This window comes from Salvelinus fontinalis, chromosome 31 (assembly GCF_029448725.1).
Source record: "Salvelinus fontinalis isolate EN_2023a chromosome 31, ASM2944872v1, whole genome shotgun sequence".
NCBI classification, from domain to species: Eukaryota; Metazoa; Chordata; class Actinopteri; order Salmoniformes; family Salmonidae; genus Salvelinus; species Salvelinus fontinalis.
This window is the reverse complement of record NC_074695.1, coordinates 30,407,586-30,422,047: the sequence shown is the minus strand read 5'-3', so window position 1 is coordinate 30,422,047 and position 14,462 is coordinate 30,407,586. Positions and strand designations below refer to the sequence as shown.

The 14,462-nt window shown below is 41.7% G+C and overlaps 2 protein-coding genes across 2 annotated transcripts in view; one reads left to right on the top strand and one right to left on the bottom strand.

Annotated features, from left to right (window-relative positions):
* The window catches only part of LOC129830025 (phosphatase and actin regulator 3-like), a 58,553-nt gene extending 58,395 nt beyond the window's left edge, over positions 1-158 (bottom strand). Inside the window, exon 1 of the mRNA XM_055892170.1 lies at positions 1-158. This exon is cut by the window's left edge and continues 218 nt beyond it. The gene's annotated coding sequence lies outside the window, so the exon portion shown is untranslated.
* Positions 159-1,288: 1,130 nt separating this feature from the next.
* Positions 1,289-13,229, top strand: LOC129830027 (GPI transamidase component PIG-T-like). Its single transcript, XM_055892173.1, is given in 12 exon segments — positions 1,289-1,928; positions 2,974-3,151; positions 3,473-3,600; positions 4,001-4,101; positions 4,477-4,563; positions 6,639-6,720; positions 8,674-8,771; positions 9,597-9,756; positions 10,169-10,369; positions 11,160-11,325; positions 11,780-11,863; positions 12,086-13,229. Coding segments are annotated over 12 exon segments (2,034 nt in total). The 5' UTR covers positions 1,289-1,429; the 3' UTR covers positions 12,336-13,229.
* The last annotated feature ends 1,233 nt before the right edge of the window (positions 13,230-14,462 follow it).

Genomic DNA, 14,462 nt, shown 5'->3' with positions numbered 1-14,462 from the left:
GCGGCTTTGAGCATCTAATGGGGGGCCATGGGTGCTGAGCAGAAATTCCTAGTATGTTGGAGCGCGTGTGGACGTGGGAGCGGTGATACGGATGTGCCCATCTATATTCCTGCGTTCATAACCAAGTGGGAATGTGGTAAATATCAGTTGGATGGATTCAAGTGCTTTGCTCGCAACATTGGCTGCGTTTATACGCTGGTTTATACAGACAGACCCATTTTTATATTTGTCCCTTCTAATTGGTATTTTAACCAATCACATCAGATCTTTTTCAGCTCTGATTGGCCACAAGACCAATTAGTAAGAAACAATTATCAAATGTGGGCTTCCTGTGTGAATGCAGACATTGTAGCCAGCAACACACATTTAGGCCTACATACAACATCTGCATTTATTAATGTACTTTCTGTCACCACATCAATGTCAACAAAGCATTTATGATTTCTGAAGCTGGTTTAGCCAATTCGAATGATCCTAATATCCACATACTATGAGCATGGATGGTGATAAGGTTGAATAGAACATCAAGACGCGGTTAAATTGGTTCATTTTAGAAATCTCAGGACTGCAATGATTTTGAAATGTTATTTTTTTTAAATACTGCAACTTATCCTAATATTTCAATGTAATGTAATTATGAATGGCATTGAAGGGATTAAAAATGCACTATGTAGAAATTGCTCCACCATTTTCTGTTTGTTAAAATTCTAAGAGTTCCCTAATATCGGTTTGTGACAGAACAAGCAATTATAGTGTAGAGAAACATGGTACCATCTAAACTGCTGTGAATATATATTTTCCTAACCAAAAATATTGTATTTTCAGCTGTTTGAAGCTGGTGTACCATACCAAAAGTAAAAGACGCAAAAACGAAACTAGCAAGCGAGAAGCATAGAAATAACTTACACACGTTCTGCTTCTTAAACTTTCTTTCAATGAAAATGACAGATCTACAACTACAGTTCTATGTGAATTTGGTTGGGTCACACAAAAAGTTGCCTACTGCAGCTTTAAGAAAAAACAGCTGGATAGGCCTAGTGTTATTGGCTGAAAGGAAATCAGTAGCCAAGGCCTATTGTCCATAAGTAGAGAGAGTAATAACAGAAATGAAGGGAAAATGTAGTATATCAGGCTACTGGTTTAAAGTCCTGAGAAGCAACGATATAAAGCATCCTGCTCGGCTTGACTGTGTAGCTATGAAAAACACAGATACATTAATTTATTCTATTACATCAACATATGATATGTTAAAATTATCAAACAATGAATCAGATGTAAATATTGCTGGTAACAAAGCAAGTTTAGATCAGTCACTATGCGCATCTTGTGCGCAGTGATGATTATCCATAATACACTAAATTATTTCATCCTATTGGTCAACATGACACGCCGTTAAGGAAGTAGGCGCCGCCATTCAGCAGTCGGGAAAATGACAGCGCACAGGTGCAATATTTATATGCTGGCGGTCCTCCTTTGTGTATTAGTATAGGTGTTTGTTACAGCAGACCTACAAGAAACAAATCAGGTGAAAGATGCCGAGGGCCAAACCCATGCTGCGGAAGAGGAGAGGCAATGGGAGGCTACCGAGGTCGAAACGAATCTATCGTTAACAGATACTCCAAGCGACAACGAAGCTGACCATGTTCAAACCTATGACATCCCTCAACCACCTCCCGCAAAAGACCAAATCCAAGAGGCCGCGGAAGAGAAGAGGCGGGACTCCCTCGAAACGAATCTAGTAGATGTTCCAAGCGACAAAGTTGACCATGTCTCTGACACCAAGAAAACCCTAGACGTCCCTCCACCACCGCCCGCAAAAGACCAGTTTCAGGAAGAGTTGGTGATCAGACCACTGCATTCTGGGGATACTTACGCCAGCTTCCAGTTCCGAACCTTGTGGGATACGGACTTCTTGCGAGGAAGTAAAGGTAAAGAGTTTGATTTGAAATTATATTTGGGTCAATCACATCATGTTCTAGTCATCTGTTTAGTAGCCACAATGGGACACTAGCCACCAGTGCAGTTTCAGTCAAGGTCCTGTAGTGTAGACCCTCAGTGCAGGCTTTTGTTCCAGCCCAGCACTAAACATATTTGATTCAACCAACCAATCAATGGCTTGATGAGTTGAATAGTTGAACAAGGTGTTAGTGCTGGCAGGCTATGTTGACTGTTGCTTAGTCTGACAAATCAGGCTTGTAATACACAATTAATTGATATATATACAGTCAAACTAATGCCTGCAAAATTGTGTAAATGTTCCTTACAAGCCAGAATGTTGAATAAAATTACGTTTTTAAACTTACTCTGTGCCATTTGTCCTTCAGCTGCTCGAAAATAGATACAAAAATATCCACAGGAAAGTATTGTTTACCTGACTTTAGTTAGCTATTGAAACAAGCATGCCATGACAATGGTATATTCAGAATCAGGGGAGGACGGAGAACAATCAACTTTTTTTTTTTTTTGTGTGTGTGATATTTATTTTTGAAATGTTTTATTCCGATTTCAATTTTCAAATATATATATATATATTTTTTTAATGTGTGGATTGTTCTCCGTCCTCCCCTGATTCAGAATATACCATGTTCATTGTCATGGCATGCTTGTTTCAATAGCTATTAACGAGAGAACCTAACTAAAGTTGGGTAAACAATACTTTCCTGTGGTTATTTTGTATCAATTTTCGAGCAGCTGAAGGACAAATGGCACAGACAACCGGTAGAGTAAGTTGAAATGTCATTTTATTCAACATTCTGGCTTGTAAGGAATATTTATACAATTTTGCAGGCATTAGTTCCAGGCTGTATATACCAATTAATTGTCTATTGCGAGCTGATTAATCAGACTAACTTGCTGTGCATTCACTGTCGTCAGTACATAGGCCCCATGCCTAATTTGTATGACAGGTATGTCCAAGTCAACATACTAGTGTTATGCAACTCACAGTTTTTTCCCCAAAATGTATATTTTCAGTCTCCCACTACCAACTCTTCCCGAAGTCTCTGGGCCAGGTGATTTCGAAGTTCTCTGTGCGTGAGCTCCACATCTCCTTCACTCAGGGCTACTGGAGGACCATGCAGTGGGGCCAGCCTTTCCTACCGTCGCCCCCTGGTGCCGAACTGTGGGTATAGTTTCAGGACACTGTCACTGAGTGAGTGTGTATATACTGTATATTTAGCCACACATGTTCACTTTCCTTACTGTTGAAGATAACATAGCAGCTTTATATCTGTCATCATGGTTAGTAGTCAAATATATCCATACATATGTGTGGCGCTAGTTTCACCCATTTTGTAATGACAGCCTGAACCACTATCATTTGGCCTATTGAGTCTTTGACCAAGAATGTGTCACAACATTTCACAGCCATGTCTTTTTGTCACTGGTGGCAGGTACTGCCATTTTACCCACCGCCATTTCTCCCAAACTATATTAGCATTGAAATTCTATTGTTTCGTCCTTTGTCTTGTAGTGTGGATGTTGCCTGGAAGGGGCTGACCAACATCCTCTCGGGGATCTTCTGTGCCTCGCTGAATTTCATTGACTCCACCAACACGGTGCAGCCCAGTGCCTCCTTCAAGCCTGTAGGCGTGGGCAATGGTAAGGCTCCTCACACTCAGCACCCAAGTCTCTACAGTAGCTAGCTTGCCTCTGAACAGAGAGCAGGCTCGTATTCATAAGGAATCAAATGGAAGAAAACGATCTAAAATGGGGTGGTATCATCTGTAATTATCCAATAAGAAACACTTTTCTACGGTTTGGCTTAATGAACAAGACGACGTGCCAACCAATGTTTTGCATATGCACTCAAAGGAATCATGACGCAGTTACGGAATTAGAATAGTACAGTATTTTTAAAGATGTCAAACAATACCGTGTTGATGTGTGATTCTCCATAATACTAAGTGTTATGTCTGGTTGTTCTGTGTTGTGATGTGACATAAAGTGTGTTGATGTGGACCTGTGTATGTGTGTCCTGTATACGTCCTCTGCTATACAGTAACTAACCAGCGCTTCCTCCGCTATGCTGTGTTGCCGCGGGAGATCGTTTGTACTGAGAATCTGACGCCGTGGAAGAAACTCCTTCCCTGCGGCTCCAAGGTACCAGTCCGTCTTATGTTGGATGGTCTTATGAATGTCACATTTACCAAAAGCGTAGTATTGTAGTATACTAAATCTGAAAAAGAGTGCGGAGGCTTCCTTCTTCATGTTCATTAGGCACTAAACAGGGGAAGAAAAAAAAACAGCCAAAGAGGGAAGGACTACCTGGACTTCTTCTAAAATGCCCATTCTCTTTATTTATTCTGCTAGGTTGTGCCCTACTAAACCCTGATTTATGGTTAGGTGATTATTTTAAAACCAATATCATGAAGTGTTATCCTTTTATTGGAATGGACTTAAACTCTGTGTGTGTGTACGTGCATGCGTGTGTGGTGATTAACCATGTTCTTCATGTTGCCCATCTCCTTTCTCTAGACTGGTCTGGCAGTGCTAATGAACTCTGAGAAACTCTTCCACAGCAGCTTCCACTCCCAGGCTCTACACATCAGACCTGTGTGTCAGGTGAGGGGTATGTATATACAGTCTTCAGATATATGTATTACTATACTATGGGTGACATTTTCATAGTGCAAAAGAATTGGGCAAAGTGCAAAAATTACTGTAAACCTCATTTGGCAGTGTGACTTCGTTTAATACTTTCCTTCAATAATGTGCGTTGAATGAGGTTACTGTTTATGCATTGCGCATTTCCCTGAACTCTAGATAAATAATAGCCTCCTTGTAACGCACATACAGTTGAAGTCAGAAGTTTACATACACCTTAGCCAAATACATTTAAAAGCAGTTTTTCACAATTCCTGACATTTAATCCTCGTAAAAATGCCCTGTCTTAGGTCAGTTAGGATCACCACTTTATTTTAAAAATGGGAATTGTCAGAATAATAATTTAACTTTATTTTATAATAATTTAAATTTATTTCAGCTTTTGTTTCTTTCACCACATTCCCAGTGGGTCAGAAGTTTACATACACTCAATTATTATTTGGTAGCATTGCCTTTAAATTGTTTAACATGGGTCAAACATTTCAGGTAGCCTTTCACAAGCTTCCCACAATAAGTTGGGTGAATTTTGGCCCATTCCTTCTGACAGAGCTGGTGTAACTGAGACAGGTTTGTAGGCCTCCTTGTTCGCACACGCTTTTTCAGTTCTGCCCACACATTTTCTATAGGATTGAGGTCAGGGCTTTGTGATGGCCACTCCAATACCTTGACTTTGTTGTCCTTAAGCCATTTTGCCATAACTTTGGAGGTATGCTTTGGGTCAATGTCCATTTGGAAGACCCATTTGCAACCAAGCTTTAACTTCCTGACTGATGTCTTGAGATGTTACTTCAATATATTCACATAATGTTCCTTTCCTCATGATTCCATCTATTTTGTGAAGTGTACCAGTTCCTCCTGCAGCAAAGCACCCCCACAACATGATGCTGCCACCCCCGTGCTTCACGGTTGGGATGGTGTTCTTTGGCTTGCAAGCCTCCCCATTTTTCTTCCAAACATAACGATGGTCAATATGGCCAAACAGTTCTATTTTTGTTTCATCAGACCATAGGACATTTCTCCAAAAAGTACAATCTTTGTCCCCATGTGCAGTTGCAAACCGTAGTCTGGCTTTTTTATGGCGGTTTTGGAGCAGTGGCTTCTTCCTTGCTGAGCGGCCTTTCAGGTTATGGTGATATAGGAATCGTTTTACTGTGGATATAGATTATTTTGTACCTGTTTCCTCCAGCATCTTCACAAGGTCCTTTGCTGTTGTTCTGGGATTGATTTGCACTTTTCGCACCAAAGTCCGTTCATCTCTAGGAGACAGAACGCGTCTCCTTCCTGAGGGGTATGATGGCTATGTGGTCCCATGGTGTTTATATTTGCGTACTATTGTTTGTACAGATGAACGGGGTACCTTCAGGCGCTTGGAAATTGCTCCCAAGGATGAACCGGACTTGTGGAGGTCTACAATTTTTTTTCTGAGGTCTTGGCTCATTTCTTTTGCCTACAAACCTGACTCCGTTACACCATCTCTTGTCAGGAGAAATGGGCCAAAATTCACCCAACGTATTGTGGGAAGCTTGTGGAAGGCTACCCAAAACGTTTGACCCAAGTTAAATAATTTAAAGGCAATGCTACCAAATACTAATTGAGTGTATGTAAACTTCTGACCCACTGGGAATGTGATGAAAGAAATAAAAGCTGAAATAGAATGATTTATCTACTATTATTCTGACATTTCACATTTTTAAAATTAAGTGGTGATCCTAACTGACCTAATACAGGGAATTTTTACTCAGATTAAATGTCAGGAATTGTGAAAAGCTGAGTTTAAATGTATTTAAACTTCTGACTTCAACTGTATATTATATCTACATAGGTATGAGGAATACTATTACCTTTTATCATGTGGTCAGCCATATCAAAGAAAAATAACCATCCATTTTTTTTGTGTGGGCTTTTTAAGGTTCTCCTGTAGAAAATACCAAGCCACTAATTTCACCTTCCATCCTACTTGTAATCCCGTTCGAAAACCTGTCACTGTTGATGAGTCCCAGCCTTTATATGACACTCGGCTACTGTTGTTTCAGGACTTCAAGTCCACAGCGTGGGAGCTGAGACAGACACTGAATGTGGTGTTTGACCTGCACTCCTCTGACCAGGGCAAACGAGGTGAGAGAGGCCTCTCCTCATTCAGTATTATACCCCTTTCACATACTGAGCTGAGCCAAGCTGTACTGCGCTGGCCTGGTTATGCCTCCACCATATAGTTGCTGGAGACGTGGACAGTGTGAATGGAAAATAACTGAACCAGTACAGTGTAGGTCGACTTGATAGTGTGAAAAGGGTATAACAAAAAATATAAATGCAACATATAAAGTGTTGGTTTCATGAGCTGAAATTAAAGATCCCAGACATTTATTTTCTCTAAAATGTTGTGCACAAATTTGTTTACATCACTGTTAGTGAGCATTTATTCTTTGCCAAGATAATCCAGCCACCTGACAGGTGTGGCATATCAAGAAGCTGACTAAACAGCATGATCATTGCGCAGGTGCACCTTGTGCTGAGTACAATAAAAGGTCACTCTAAAATGTGCAGTTTTGTCACACAAGACAATGCCACAGATGTTTTGAGGGAGTGTGCAATTGGCATACTGACTGCAGGAATGTCCACCAGAGCTGTTGCCAGAGAACTGAATGTTAATTTCTTTACCATAAGCCACCTCCAAAGTTGATTTAGAGAATTTGCCAGTACATCCAACCGACCTCACAACTGCAGACCACATGTAATCACACCAGCCCGGGAACTCCACATCTGGCTTCTTCACCTGCTGGATCATCTGAGACCAACCACCCGGAGAGCTGATGAAACTGGGTTTGCACAAGCAAAGGATTTTTGCACAAACTGTCAGAAACCATCTCAGGGAAGCTCATCTGCTTGCTCATCATTCTCAACAGGGTCTTGAGCTGACTGCAGTTTGGCATCGTAACCAACTTCAGTGGGCAAATGCTCACCTTCGATGTACACTGGCACGGTAGAGAAGTGTACTCTTTACAGATGAATCACAGTTTCAAATGGCAGACGGCGTGTACCGTGCCGTGTGGGCGAGAGATTTGCTGAGGTCAACGTTGTGAACAAAGTGCCCTGCGGTGGGGTTATGGTATGGGCAGGCATAAGCTACAGACAACGAGCACAATTGCATTTTATCGATGGTAATTTGAATGCACAGAGATACCGTGACGTGATCCTGAGGCCCATTGTTATGGCATCATCTCATGTTTCAGCATGATAATGCATTGCCCCATGTCGCAAGGATCTGTGCACAATTCCCGGAAGCTGAAAATGTCTCAGTTCTTCCATGGCCTTTATACTCACCGGACACGTTACCCACCTGCGCATGTTTGGGATGCTCTGGATTGATGTGTACGACAGGGTGTTCCAGTTCCCGCCAATATCCAGCAACTTCGCACAGCCATTGAAGAGGAGTGGAACAACATTCCACAGGCCATATCAACAGCCTGATCAACTCTATGTGAAGGAGATGTCGTGCTGCATGAGGCAAATGGTGGTCACCCCAGATACAGAATGTTTTTCTGATCCACACCCCTACCTTTTTTTGAGTATCTGTGACCAACAGATGCATATCTGTATTCCTAGTCAAGTGAAATCCATAGAATAGGGCCTAATGCATTTATTTCAATTGACTGATTTCCTCATATGAACTGTAATTCAGTAAAAATGTTGAGTTTATTTTTGTTCAGTGTAGTATCACCACACTATTGCTAAAACATGCTGGTATTGCCAAGATGTACAGTATCTTCCGCTCTGACACCGCTTCATGTAGGTGCATTTGCATGCTAGCTTTATTTTGCAAAGTGAAAATGGCACATTTTTCAAATTACATTTTATTTTAAGTGTATTTCAAATTGCAACACTTTACAGTAAATCAATAAAATGAAGGAGATAATGAACATAACTTTTCATGGAAAAGTAATTTCTTTCTACTGTGGTGTACAGACATTTCCATTCTAAGCTCCATGAAAAAGACTGGTCACTGCATTTAGAAACATACAAAATATAGGACATTAACATGATGTGTTGGGTTGCTGGGTGTTTCCACAGAGTGGTCCCTGTTCAAGATGTTCTCTCGTACCCTGACTGAAGCCTGCCCCCTGGCCTCCTCCAGTAAAGTGGACGTGGACGTCACAGACAACCCTCAGGTAAGTAACTTTACGTGACTAACGTTACATGACCGCATACTTTACACAACTAACTTTACATTACCTCAAACTTTATATTAATCCACATTCTATTTAGTTAGCAGACACTCTTACTCAGAATGACTTAGTTACTTCATACAGTCAAGGAACAGAGCATCAATTTTGAGTTTCAAAAGCTCATTCTTTTGAAGTAAGTAAGTAAGTCAGCACCATTAATACGTACCGAAGTTCAAACAACTATCAACACTCCATGGTCTTCCTATTGAAATGAACCCTTCTCAGACTGACCTCTTTGTGCATGCCAAGCTTAGTCCAATCACTAACATACCTGCTACAATGGTGCGTCGCGAAAGTAGTTGGCTGAGCATCACGTGTGCGCCTGTGTGTTTTGTTTATACTAAAACACCAGTCAACACTACTGGTATAGAGTAGTGCAATGGGGACTTGCTCTCAAGCTGTAGGGTTCAAACACATTCTCCAGCTTGTTGTCACCTACAAGGGATCAGATCCGGAGTGAGGTTCACGTCAGGGCGGGCAACTACGGCAGATCCGTAACACGGAACACTACAAAGACAGGCCAATACCATCATTAGTTAGGCTTTTAAGCAGACCCTAGATGGGGTAGCTGTTCAAATTAAAATATGAATGAGTTTCTATTTTAATCATGTTCTTCTGTAAGCTGGACTGCAATTCAGTTTTCTTTATTGTAAACTGCCAACAAGCGCCATTGTGCTACATGTATTTGTGGAAATAAAACCTATTTATCTCTATCAATCCTATGGTAGTTGAGCAGGAATAGATTGTTGTTGTTTTTCCCCTTTAAAGGGGGAGCTGTTTGAATTGAGTCCAGCCACTCCCCTGTTGAGCCAGGCTGTGGTGCTGGGGGATCGGAGAACCTACTCGGTCTACGACCTCACCAACCAGGCAACGTTCGGACAGACGCGCTCCCTCAACATGCTGCTGCGCTGGAGAGCAGCCGAAAGTGGTGTGAGTTGACACCGGGCTAGGACACGACTCCATATGTGGGCTGCGTTTCATTCCAGAAAATATGTTCCCTCAACTGTCTGTCCACTTCCCGTACACAAGTGGAATAAGAAACAGTCCCTATTCCTCTTGTGTATTTAAAAAATAAATGTAAACTGCTCCAATTACAATGCCGTTACTTAGGTACTAAGAAACAGCATGTTAATATGTTGTAGGCAATAGTATCATTTGCAGTTACTACAAAGTATGATCATGTAATGTACGTGTTACAGAAAAGAGAAGATTTTCTGATATGAATGAATTTTCATGTAGGGTGTCTGTATAGAATTGACCATATAGAAATTCTATTTCTATTTTAGTAATTCTATTTCTATTATTGACCATATGAACGCTCCCTCCTTTCCTGCCACCAGGAGACATGCTGCGCCCTCTACTTCACGGAGAGCGCTACGTGGCGGGCTACGGGCTGCAGACGGGGGAGATCCACACCCTGGTGTACAATCACCACCCATACCGGGCCTTCCCTGTGCTCCTGCTGGACACCGTGCCCTGGTACCTGCGCCTCTACATTCACACGCCCATCGTCACCAGCAAGGGTCGCGACAACAAACCCAGTTAGTACTGCTGCTGCTCACCTGCTGACACGGTTTCATCTATGCCTGGGTCTTGTTCATTAGGCACCAAACCGAAGAAATCGGACTAAAACAGGGAGGGACTACCTGGCCTTGTCTAATATGAAACGATGGTTTTCGTTTTCCGTTGCAAAACATTTTCTGTTAGGTCTCCTACTGAACATGACCCCGGTTCCTTTTTGATCAACTAACTTTTAGATTTGTGCACTTTGAAGAAGTAGGGCCTAGTGTTGATATGAATTTCAGCTACCTATTGATAGGCCTTTCCCTCGAGCTATCTGCCCACATGGGGAGAACATGCTTCAGTATCATAAATGTGTAACTAATAGATAAGCACACTACATGTTAATGTTTTTAAATGTATCTTCTGTGTGTAATGTCTTTATTTTTAAGCCTTGAGACAATTGAGACATGGGCAAGACAAACATTTAAGTGCCTTTGAACAGGGTATGGTAGTAGGTGCCAGGCACACCGGTTTGTGTCAAGAACTGCAACTCTGCTGGGATTTTCACGCTCAACAGTTTCCCGTGTCTATCAAGAATGGTCCACCACCCAAAGAATATCCAGCCAACTTGACACAACTGTGGGAAGCATCCCTGTGAAACGCTTTCGACACCCTGTAGAGTTCATGACCTGACGAATTCAGGCTGTTCTGCGGGATGCAACTTAACATTAGGAACTCCTTCATGATATTTTGTGTATATTCTTACTTACTTGCTTGTCTTTCCTGGTTGTGCAAATAAATACATGTTTCCTCTCCTTCTCTACCTAGGTTACATCCACTACCAGCCGTCCAAAGACCGCCTTCAGCCCCACCTGCTGGAGATGTTGGTCCAGCTGCCTCCTAACTCTGTGACCGAGGTCACCGTGCAGTTTGAGAGGGCACTCCTGAAGTGGACGGAGTACACCCCCGACCCCAACCACGGCTTCTACGTCGGGTATAACTTTGACTTTATTGAAGTCAACAGTCTACAGAAATAGAAGATATGCATTTGTCTATGCTACGGGTCAAGTTCTGTTTTTGTCTAAAGAAATGCCAATTGTAATGGAAACTTGGACAGTTAATGTACTCTTTGTCATAACTTTGAAGTGTTGTTTGCCTATAATTGCTGTCATAGATTTTCAATTTGTGCTTCAGAACTGGGTTCAAATACAATTAGGAAACTTTCAAATTCCTTTTAGCCATTTGCAGTTTTTCTGCTATTGGTTCCGTTGTTCAAAGCAAGCTCAATCAAGCCCAGCTAGTATGAAATGATTTTAAATATTTGTCTTGACTTTGATTCTGAATGAAGATGGGGCCTTGGCTAAAATTGAGATACCACTTGCTTGTAGTCTGCAGATATTCATGTTTCTAGTAGCAGATATTTCATGAAATGTTGTCCCTCGCTTCAGGTCTTCTATTATCAGCGCTCTCGTGCCCAGTGTTGTCGCCATGGATACCAACAGCACCCAGGAACACCCGCTTTTCAGCAGCTTGTGTGTCATAAGGCTGTTTATTTTCTTCTAAGTACAGGTTGAACACTTACGTAGCAGTTGTCTTAAGTGTTTTAGTTTATCACCTGATGTAATGCAATTTAAGGAAATTATGCCAAATAAATCTTCTTTTGAAAGTAGTGTATCATTCCTCAATTCCATTGATTTGAATGGAATTGGCCCCCAACCCTCATAGGTTATTATAATTAATTTCTGTCTACCCAGTTTCCCATGTAAAGAGGAGTCCAGTTACTTCATGCGGGTCTACACGGAGCCTCTGCTGGTGAACCTGCCCACCCCTGATTTCAGCATGCCCTACAACGTCATCTCCCTCACCTGCACCGTGGTGGCCGTGGGTTACGGCTCCCTCTACAACCTCCTGACCCGCACCTTCCAGGTGGAGGAGCCCAGTCCGGGCCTGGCCAAACGGCTAGCCAACATCATCTGCAGGCTCAGGGGTGTGCCACTGCTGTGATGGGCCAGAATGCTGTCATGCTAAAGCTAACAACATTATCAAGCACATTTTTGTGGTGGGGCAATGAGGTCAGTGATTACACCACTTGGGAAATGTGAAGGTAAGTTTCAGGGAGATGCTACTTTAAACATTGGAAGCTTCTGCAATAAAAAACAAAACTCTCAGTTCTGTTTTGTGGAGGACAAAGAAGTTAAACATGAGACTTTATGAAGTGTCATGATTCGATGGACGCTTAAGGTATTTTCCCACCGTGAGGAGCAAAAAGGGTGGCGTTTCTTCAGTGCACTACTACTGTTGGTGTAGTTGAACAGAGAATAAGGCCTTTTCAATGTTTGTAACGAAGGAACCAAAGTGTTTGCTGCAGGTTTCAGTGGGGAAAGTTGGCTGCTAGACGCGGCAGCAGATCACAGCAAGCTCTGATATATCTGTAACTGGAAAAAGTAATTGCACTGTTTGTGAAGCCATTGCTCTAGAAAGATCTGATGCACCTCTTCAATCTCAACAGAAATAATATTTGTACTTTAAGTTGATGTTGAAAAGTTAAGTACACTGACGTACAGAACTTTCTTAACCAGTTAGTTGGATTTCTGTAAACGTTTTGTTAATTGCTCACAGAACCAGTCAACATGACTTGTACTTGAAGAAAACCCAACCATCTCTACAAGAAACGGCCATTGATTTGACCAGATTTGTTTTAGCCATCCATTGTCTGTGTTTCTTATTGACGTTTTAGTGTTCTAAAAATGGCGGAAACTTTGGTAAGCCTTTCTAGCACAGATACCCACCACTCAACTTTTAAGAAGTTTGCCATGCATTATTTAAGAACTGATTTACCAAGAAAAATACACCCTTAAATACATTTGACTTTTTAAGACTGCTCATTTTTTTGTGTACTAAAACTGCTGTTGATACTTCACATTTTACTGAACAATATGAGAATGTTTGAAGATATGGGGTAACCTGGGCTATTTGTCTTTTTAATCAAATTGGCAACAGTCCAAACATTTATAATTTTTTCAAGTCCTACGGTTTCATAAGAAGAAATACATGGAGGCTTGTGGAGAACATAGATCAGAACATAGAAAAAAGGGTCGCACACTTGAAGAATGATGTGGACTCTCTCATCCCAGTCCAAAACAGTACTTTTGGACTGATAGAGAACTCCTGGAGGATTCCTGAGAATAAATGAACACTTGGCCGCTGAGCATGGATTGGATCAACTGTACCGTAATCCATTTTAGGAGTCTCCGCGACATAACATAAGCAGTCATAACAGCTGATGTAATTCTATGATGAGCCATACAGTATGGACCTATTCAGGCAGATGTAAATTTTAAAATGTATTTGACCTTGATTTAACTAGGCAAGTCAGTTAAGAACAAATGGTTATTTTCAATGACAGCCTAAGAACAGTGGGTTAACTGCCTTGTTCAGGGGCAGAACAACAGATTTTTACCTTGTCAGCTCGGGGATGCGATCTTGCAACCTTTTGGTTACTAGTCCAACGCTCTAACCACTAGGCTACCTGCCGCCATTACAGAACATTTCAAATCGAAATGTATCATGAACAGATATCATGGTCTACTTTATCAGATAAAATGGAGCAGACACTTTCCCTAGTCAATTTTAATACACCCAGTTCACTTTCTGTATCCCATCTCACTCAGCTGTGGAAGTGTGTATGTGAAGGGGAGGGAGCGGATGATTCTTTTCTCTATAAACAAGCTTGGCCTCACTCCTGCCAAGTTCCAACAGAACAGACACACAGAGGTCTCTTTCTTTGCAAGTCAGCAATTTCCTCTCGCACGTGTTTGGCACTAGAGTGGGGGGAAAAAAGCCCTCAGCATTCCAAATAAAAAGCCTTGTTTATACCTGCCGCTAACAGGCACGCTGTGTCCTGATCTTCTCCACATTCAGATTGTGCCCACATTTTCAGACATCTGTCTACACGTGGTATTAGAATGTGTCTCCTATCTGTCCAAGGTGTATGCATTGTGACTAGATTTCCTGGTCTATCCCTGCATGCAAATTATTTGACTGATATTCTTTCAATATAATGTTTATTTAAATGTACATATTGATGCCACAAGTCTATTGTGCCACCTGTAAATGACAGAGGGCAGGATA